This window comes from Garra rufa, chromosome 1 (assembly GCF_049309525.1).
Source record: "Garra rufa chromosome 1, GarRuf1.0, whole genome shotgun sequence".
NCBI lineage: Eukaryota > Metazoa > Chordata > Actinopteri > Cypriniformes > Cyprinidae > Garra > Garra rufa.
The window spans coordinates 52359142-52368474 of record NC_133361.1 but is presented as its reverse complement, the minus strand read 5'-3'; the positions used below and the strand labels follow the sequence as shown (position 1 = coordinate 52368474).

At 39.5% G+C, this 9333-nt stretch overlaps 1 protein-coding gene across 1 annotated transcript in view; it reads left to right on the top strand.

The window, feature by feature from the left end:
• Positions 1-9333, top strand: part of ep300b (E1A binding protein p300 b) — a 53768-nt gene that overhangs the window by 41044 nt on the left and 3391 nt on the right. The window contains exons 23-28 of the mRNA XM_073833141.1: positions 4323-4469; positions 4635-4914; positions 5076-5243; positions 8094-8255; positions 8344-8625; positions 8754-9333. The exon at positions 8754-9333 is cut by the window's right edge and continues 3391 nt beyond it. Coding sequence (XP_073689242.1) covers positions 4323-4469; positions 4635-4914; positions 5076-5243; positions 8094-8255; positions 8344-8625; positions 8754-9333 — 1619 coding nt within the window. The remainder of the gene's footprint in view (positions 1-4322; positions 4470-4634; positions 4915-5075; positions 5244-8093; positions 8256-8343; positions 8626-8753) is intronic.

Below are 9333 nucleotides of genomic sequence, written 5' to 3'. Positions count from 1 at the left end.
CTAAAGCACCCTGAGACCTATTCATACCACCAAACCTGCCCCTAAACTTACCCATATCCCACCTTAATAGAAGCAAAAGTGTTTTGCAATGCAATATGACCACATTATGTACATTGTACTTTAAGTACATAATAATTAAGGCCACCTAATATAAAGTGTGACCGTATTAAATATATAAAACAGATAATTTAAAAACTGTTAATCATTTAATAAAAGTTTAAGAGCTGAGATTAATGTTAAACTTTAATGTTATAAATAAAATTTTGAATACAGAAATTTTAAATGTTTTATATAACTGAGAGGACCTGCCAGCAGATGGCGGCAAGACACTTAATTACTGAATCATATCATTCATTTGATTCGTTTGAGCAGATGATTCATTCCTGAATAAAGCAAATGACTCTCTTTATGAACGGGAAATTGAATCATTTCACTAGATTCGTTTCAAAATGCACGTTCATTCATAAACGAAACAGGAGATGCACAGCGGCTCAGTTGTTACTTGTTTCATAATACTTTTGACGACAAAAGAGAGCAAAATCTTACTTTTGACAACGGAATAAAGCAAAATCAGGCAATAGTGTAATCTGCCTGCCACCCACCCGCACTTATATTTTTCTCAGATTTAGCAAACCGCACGCGATCTTCCTATTACAATTATTCTACTTCTTAGTTTTGTATGATATGATGAATGGATGGTTCATTTTAACAGCTGATCTTCACATCGCTGCACACTTTACAGTATATAGGCTTAACCACTTGTGCTTTTAAGCCAAATCTGTGCTTAAAAAAAAAAAAAAACGTTTACTGACACGCAGTATCTGAGGTGACGGAGAGGACGATGCAATCATCAAAATATATTTAAAAGGAAGCTGGCGCCAAGGTCCTCACCACAAAACTCAAGTTCAGATTTTAGAAAATGTAGTTAATGTTTACATCATTATTGATTTATCTCATCCACGAGCGACCCATCCACACGTAATTAGAATGTATTTTTTTTATTACCAGACCTGCGGATATAACCTCCATCCGTGCATCAGTGTCTCCGAGCGAGGCGGAGTAATCGCAAAGCTGCATAGTTTGTGAGAGCTGCCGCCGCCTTCTCTACCCCACGCACACAGTGAAATTCTCCGACTCCAATACAGGAAAAATAAAACAGAACTTATAACACTGGCTAATATGATAGCAAACAAGCTGCTGATCGTTTTAGACTACAGTCCTTAAACTTATCTGCAAGTAAGCAAACCTTTAACCAGCTGTAGCATTATGCCAGTTCCTGACGGTCCTATGATTTTTCTTTCACTAAGTGAAAGCAACACTTCATAGTTTACTAGTAATATATAGTACATATATGGCCATGGGACTTTGAAATATCAGAATTTAAGCCTTGCCTTTATCTCTCAGATATGTTATTGAATCTTACAAAAGTTTTGGCTTGGGGTCCTTCACAGTAGCGTTCCACCGCACCAAATACACGGGGCTGCCCGCAGACGTGCCTGACTTTAAATCGGCGCTACTAAACACGGAAATCGGCCGATGCCGATATATAAAAAAATTGCAAATATCGGCCCGATATATTGGCCGGATGATATATCGGTCGACCTCTAATCTGAACCAAACCAGTGCAGAATGATTCTCTGGAGAGTGAATATCAGTATTTATCAAAAAAAGGTTAAACGTTCGACTCCCCTTCACAAAGGAATGCCAAAATGAAAGGGGCAGGGCCACTTTTAGTAAAATGCCTATAACTCTTGGACGGAATGAGATATCTTTGCCGTCCTGAGAACACTTAATATTGCATTTTTCAAGAGCGTAAAAGATAGCACGTTTTTCCACATATATATATATATACGTGATATTTGTATCATACGATAGACCAGTCATTCCCAAAGGCGGGGTCCCGACCCACAAGTGGGTCGCGGGAAATTTTGTATGGGTCGCCAAGTCGAGCACTATTTTTCAGTGCGCTATATACTCTTGATTAAAATTTATATGTGTAGTTCACCTATTAGCCGCACGAGGGACCTCGTCGTTTTCTTCTTCTGCTTTCTTTTTTTTTGTTGTTGTTCTTTAGCTGCGCTCTGCATCGCCTGTTTCATAATCCGTCTGCAGTGCGTATGCGTTGCGTATTTTTTTGCCGCACCCATGTTAACGGATTGGAGCGTTCACACTGCACGCGGTTGCTGTCCAGCAGTACGTCCCAGAAGCAGTACGTTTGCAGCAGAGCAGCGATCGTTTCGGCAGAGTCTATTTTTTGCTGTTCTGCAAGCGCTGCATGTGCTGAATTAAAGTGACAGCGCATTGTTCGCTGTAAAAATGAACATGGATTGACACGAAAATGTCCCATAAATGCATATAAATGAAGTCCACTTTTTCACAGTCAACACGTGGCTTTTTGGCTAGGTTTAAAATAAGGAAAAGTGCAGTTTTAAAGAAAAAGGCAACATAATACGTGCACTTGTCCAGGTAGAAAAGTTCTTTAAAGGATTGTTTTTAATAAAGATTTAATGCGAAAGAAAAGCATGAGAGCCGACTGTTTCTGTCTGTGGTAAGTTTTAATTAAAATATTTTTTGATAGCCCAATTTCAATTAGAAAAGGAAGCTATAGCCTCCCTATGTTGTGTTTAAATGTGTTGCAACTTGCTTGAGCAACTTAATATACAAATCTAGAAGTCAAGTGCATTGAATAATATGTTGTTTTTTATTGAGTTTAAACGTGAAAATGTCTGTTACTGTATTAGTGTACTGTGATAAAAGAGGATCACAATGCTGAAAAAGCACTTGTGGATTTGAAATCAAAATAACGGATAAATATTGTGTTTGTGGTAAACAGCATTTTCTGCAAATCTGCATTTTACTTAAATAAAAAAAAATGTGCTTTGTCAAATATCTGTATCTCTTTTAAATAGTTAAGTGGAAGCATGACCTTAAAAATGGTCATACATATTTTGTTAATGCATAAATTCTCTTTGTGATATATGAACTATATGGGCTTAATGTTTATTGGGTCACAAGGATTTATCGACTTTAAAATGTGGGTCCCCAGAAAAAAAGTTTGGGAAACACTGCGATAGACCTCCTTATTCCAAACAGCTTAGCCTCTAGAACCACTGCCGTCAATCAAATCGTTTGTTACACCAATTAGAAGATTTATAAAACCTACTTAGTCCTATGATTTCACTGAATCTGGACAAAAACGCTGAGTACAGTTGAGTACAGTTCTCCAGACTGAAATTTACCCTTTGGGAAACTATAACGCAGTCGTTTAGAAAAGGGGCCTGTCCAAATTTACCCAGAATCCTACAAAGCCTGAAGGAAAACTCTAAACTTCACGAAACTTGGTGAGCACATGCAACAGGTGATTCTAAACAAGCATGCAAAGGGACAATTGGACCACAGCTGGTGCTAAGATAGTCATAAATGTTGAACAACATAATATTTTTATGGTAGATTACCTGCGTTTGGCAGAAATGCTTTTTAAAGTCATTGATTTGGGTGGTTACAGGCTTGGTAAATGTCCTTTTTTAAAATGTGTTTAAATGCCTTAAAGAGCTTGAACCCAGGTAATATATTTATAATTTTTTTTTACAGCTTTATTTCAATTAGGAAGAAATTTTAATAGTTTTAATAACTTTGTTTTTACATTTAACGTTATTGTTGGCCTTCCTTATCTTCTGGTTATGAGCTGTAAAATTAATTTGTTCTACTTTGTCAAGAAATCAGTTTAAGGGGAAAGTATTTCTAAGGAAATGTAAACATGAAAGATTATCAATGCATGAATCAAACTGTCCTGGAATGCCCACGCTTTTCCATACTTTTTTTATTATATAGATGTATGTGGGCAGATGAATTGCTTGCAGTAAACAATAACATCTTTATCTTGCTTGCACTCAACTACAGTATCTCAAAGGAGACAGCTCGCACATCACTGTTGCATTTTGGGATATTTTTCACTCGTATTGGTAGTCAATCTCATTGCTTTGTTGCTCATTTGCATGAAGTGAAACTGTTCTAAACATTTTGACTGAATTGTATAACCATCAGTCGCTGTTATGTAAAAGCCATTGAAAATAAATGACTTCAAGGTGTTTTGACATTGAAAAGCCTTTAGAATAATGAGAAAACAACAATGGATCAATATATTATGCCAAGTTGGGTATTGCAAAGTGGATTAATGAATGGATCTTTGATTCTGAAACTGTTAAAAAAGGCTAAATATTCTTGGTTGCTTAATTAAAAATTCCTTTTTTTTTCTTTTTTTTTGAAAAAGATTTTAATGGACATGGAAAAGAGCTAAAGAATTGACTGTCTGTCTTTCACAGGTTTGTTGATAGTGGAGAGATGTCAGAGTCATTCCCGTACAGGACGAAAGCTCTGTTTGCATTTGAAGATATTGATGGGACAGAGGTCTGCTTCTTTGGAATGCATGTGCAAGAATATGGCTCCGACTGCCCTCCGCCCAATCAAAGGTTAAAAATAACAAAGACATACAGCCGCACATCTTCAAGCACGCACTGAATCTTCTCCCACGTGCACGTGGATAACATTACAAAGGGGTCTGGGAAACACAAGTAACTTAGAGATATCCTCTGTCTCTCTCTCTCTCTCTCTCTCTCTCTCTCACTCCCATGTAGACGTGTGTACATCTCCTACCTTGACAGTGTGCACTTTTTCCAACCCCGTCACCTGAGAACCGGTGTCTATCATGAGATGCTAATTGGATACTTGGAGTATGTTAAAAAAATGGGGTTTGTCACTGGCCACATCTGGGCTTGTCCACCGAGTGAAGGCGACGACTACATTTTCCACTGCCACCCGTCGGATCAGAAGATTCCCAAACCCAAACGCTTACAAGAGTGGTACAAGAAGATGCTTGACAAAGCAGTAGCTGAGAGAATTGTGCACGACTATAAGGTACTGCAACAGCTGTACTTCTGGCTGACAAAAATAAAAGTTTACACTTGAGTCAGCACACTGCACGATTGTCTTTTCCATTGTATGGCTTGTTGACGGCAATGTGCCATCTATTTTAAGTCCTTCACTAACTACTGCGTGTTTTTTTTTTTCTCTTCCAGGACATTTTTAAGCAGGCAACAGAGGATCGTCTGACCAGTGCGAAGGAGCTGCCATATTTTGAGGGTGATTTTTGGCCTAATGTGTTGGAGGAGAGCATTAAAGAGTTGGAACAGGAGGAGGAAGAACGAAAGAGAGAGGAAAACAACACCTCCAGTGAAAGCATTGATGTGAGTGATTGACTCAACTCAACACACACTTTGGGTTTTTAGACAGCTACTGATAACATTTTCTGATCATTTACTCACCCCATGTCATCCAAGATGTGCATGTCTTTCTTTCTTCAGTTGAAAAGAAATGAAGGTTTCTGAGGAAAACATTCCAGGATTTTTCTCGATATAGTGGATTTCATTGGGGATCAATGAGTTGAAGGGCCTGATTGCAGTTTCAATGCAGCTTCAAAGTGCTCTACACAATCCCAGCCGAGGAATTAGGGTCTTATCTAGCAGAATGATCAGTCATTTTCTAATTTCTAAAAAAAAAAAATTACATACTTTTTAACTACAAATGCTCAACTTGCTTTAGCTCTGCAATGTGGGTGTACGACTGATAGCCGATAATTAAGTCCTTCTTGTGGCCGATGCCGATACCCAATACGTTCATATTTTTATATGATAATTTTGTGCACACAGGAGAATACAAAATCTAAGATAAACTAATGAAATGTATATTATATATCTGGGTCTAACAATCATAGCAAACAGTCCTGACTCTTCAAAAATGTTTTTTATTTTTTGTGTAAGGCACCACAATTCTAAATAAATAAAATGATTTGACATTTGTCAACCTGGAAAAAATGAAAAGTGCATCATGGAGTAACGTCAGATGTCCAAATGTCCGTTAAAGCTTATGTGTAGTCCATTCTTATTGATCATATTATGAATGTGTGCATCACATTCACACAAAACATCAGAATCGAGATAAAAACATCTCAACTTTTCAGAATGCCGCAAGCCCAACGCAGGTCATGTGACATGAACCAAGCAATCAGCTTCACCCTTTCCCTTAATAACATTGAAAGCACTGCCAAGGTGGAGAAACAGCTTATCATAGCTGTACAGGAATAAACATTTTTAAATAAATTTAATAACAGAGCTACTGCAAGCGATTTTTAATGAAAATCCATTTATCCTTTGCTGAAACTTCCGCGTCTTTATGAAGAACGCAGGTCATGGCTGCTTAGCAACGGCAGACGCCACAGCAGAACAGTCTACAGAGCGGTTTGGAAAGAAAGAGAAAGCGGCGCACCTAGCGTTTTCCACGCGTTTTAAACGGCCCCTAAAACAGATTCACCGCGATGACGACCTCTGAAGTGAGATATAAGATTTGTTGTGTTAAAACTTGATGGCTTTTTACCTCCTCTCGGAATCCTTGCTAAATGTGTTGCAAATAGCAGTAGCATTGTCCTCATCTGCCTCCGTGAAAAACTTCCAGACCGGTGAAGACAATGACGACGACACAGATGATGACGTATTAAACGCGACAAAGGCCGAGAGTCACTGCAGTTTACAGTAGGGCTGCACGATATTGGGAAAAAATTACATTGCAATATATTTTTTTCTTGCGATATATATTGCGATGTGTACAAATTCATTTATGTTCATCAGGTTGTTTTGAACTGCTTAAAAAATTACACCAATTATTCTTGAATTATTATTTGATTTTTAAGTATTTTCAAAGAATAAAAAAATTTAAAAGTACAGTATAATCAAAACCCTGAAATAAAGCTTATTTTGGGTGGTTTCATAAACGGTTTGACTCACCTTATTCACTGTCAATTCAGGCAAATCAAGGCTCTAATATGAAATTAATAATGAATGTTGCTTTTACCCTGATGAAAGGGAAATCAGCTTCTTCCTTTCACGAAAAACATTAAAAGCTTAGCCAAGATGGAGGAACAGCTGATCATAGCTGTTACAGGGATAACATTTTTTAGCAGCAGAGCTACTACAAGCAATTTTTAGTTTTGGAAATCCATTTATCTTTGTTTATTTATCTTTGCTGAAACTTCGCGTCTTTAGGAGAGCGCGGGTCATGGTTGCTTAGCAACGGCAGACGCCACTCTGCCACTCAAGTTACAGAGTGCTTTGGAAAGAAGGAGAAAGCGGCGCGTCTAGCGTTTTCCACGTGTTTTTAGGCGCGACATGTGAACGGTCACTTAAATTCGTAGTGTTTCCGCGAGTTGTGGCAACAACTGCCAGGCACTCCCGACAAAGCACCTGTTTTTGGTCCTTTTTGTATCCAAAATACTTCCATATGACCGACGTTGCGTTTCTTTTTGCGACCAAATCTTCCATTTCGGCGCTTTTCTCCCGTCCCGCGCTCATTTCGCCATGCGCACGCAGAGACTGCATGCATGAAGTAGGTGAAGCAACGTGTGCATTGTAGTTTTTAAAGAACCTTTAAACATGAGTTAATTACTTTATTTTAGACAAATATAGATCTGTGAATAGAAAGTTTAAAAATATATAAAGTACATTTTTAAATCAGACACACATAAAAAATTTTTTGCCCTGCATCGTGACTGCCACGATGTGACTATCGCACATGCGTACATCGCGATGACGATGCTGAAACGATCTATCGTGCAGCCCTAGTTTACAGCTGCAGTCACTTGCACTCGAAAAGCAGATGAATCTCAGATAAACCAGACTGATTGATTGATTTACCAGCAAGAGTACTTTATCGGATAGGATTTCATTTATTTATCAGAGCAATAAAAATGACGTAATTTTTGCCCATATCGGTTGATAATTTATCTGTCCGATAAATATCGTGCCTCCCTAAGAAAAACCCTGGAATGTTTTCCTCAAAAACCTTAATTTCTTTTCGACTGAAGAAAGGAAGACGTGCACATCTTGGTTGACTTAGGGGTGAGTAAATTACCAGGAAACTTTAATTCTGGAGTGATCTAATCCTTTAAGGGTAAAATTTATTCTAGTGCAGCGTTTTTGATTTGTATTCATAAAACCTAATTATTATAACTTAATGCTTAAGATTAATATTTTTGGACTGTCTAGGCTACCAGTGGTGACAGCAAGAATGCCAAAAAAAAGAACAGCAAGAAGACTAGCAAGAACAAGAGCAGCTTGAGCCGAGCCAATAAAAAGAAACCGGGCATGCCAAATGTCTCCAATGATCTATCCCAGAAACTCTATGCTACGATGGAGAAACACAAAGAGGTATGTAGCTCCCAAAAACATTTGCAGCGTTTGTCATTTACACATTCGGACTGAACTCACAAATGTCAACTCTCTGCTTAACTTCAAGGTTTTCTTTGTTATCCGTCTCATCGCCGGCCCTTCTGCCAATTCCCTGCCACCCATTTTGGATTCTGATCCCCTGATGGCCTGCGATCTGATGGACGGACGAGATGCTTTCCTAACACTTGCTCGGGACAAGCACCTTGAATTCAGTTCACTGAGGCGGGCCAAATGGAGCTCCATGTGTATGCTAGTAGAACTGCACAATCAGAGCCAGGACCGCTTTGTCTACACGTGCAATGAGTGCAAGCACCACGTTGAGACACGCTTCCACTGCACTGTTTGTGAGGTAAGAAATGCCACATGGGATGTATGATACTGTCTTGGAAGAGGGTTTCTAAAAATACTGTATGGCGGTGCATGATTTTTAGATAAAAACACTGAACAACTTTTGAAGCACTTCCTTTTCTTTTGCAGGATTATGATCTTTGCATCACTTGCTATAACACTAAGGGCCACGAGCACAAGATGGAGAAACTTGGACTGGGTCTTGATGATGAGAGCAACAACCAAGCTGCAGCCGCCACTCAGAACCCCGGCGACTCGCGTCGTCTCAGCATCCAACGCTGCATCCAGTCACTGGTGCATGCTTGCCAGTGCCGCAATGCTAATTGCTCTTTGCCGTCTTGCCAGAAGATGAAGAGAGTTGTGCAACATACCAAGGGCTGCAAGCGCAAGACCAATGGTGGATGTCCCATCTGCAAGCAACTCATTGCGCTATGTTGCTACCACGCCAAGCACTGCCAGGAAAACAAGTGTCCTGTACCCTTCTGTCTCAACATCAAGCACAAGCTTCGTCAGCAGCAACTGCAACACAGGCTCCAACAAGCGCAAATGCTGCGTAGACGTATGGCCACCATGCAGCGAGCAGGGCAGCCACCAACATGTGGAGGTGGGCCTCCTGGAGGACTTCCATCACCCGGCAACAATGGGGCCACAGGTCCTAGCACACCTACGTCCGGTGGTACGCAACCTGCAACGCCTCAGACGCCCACAC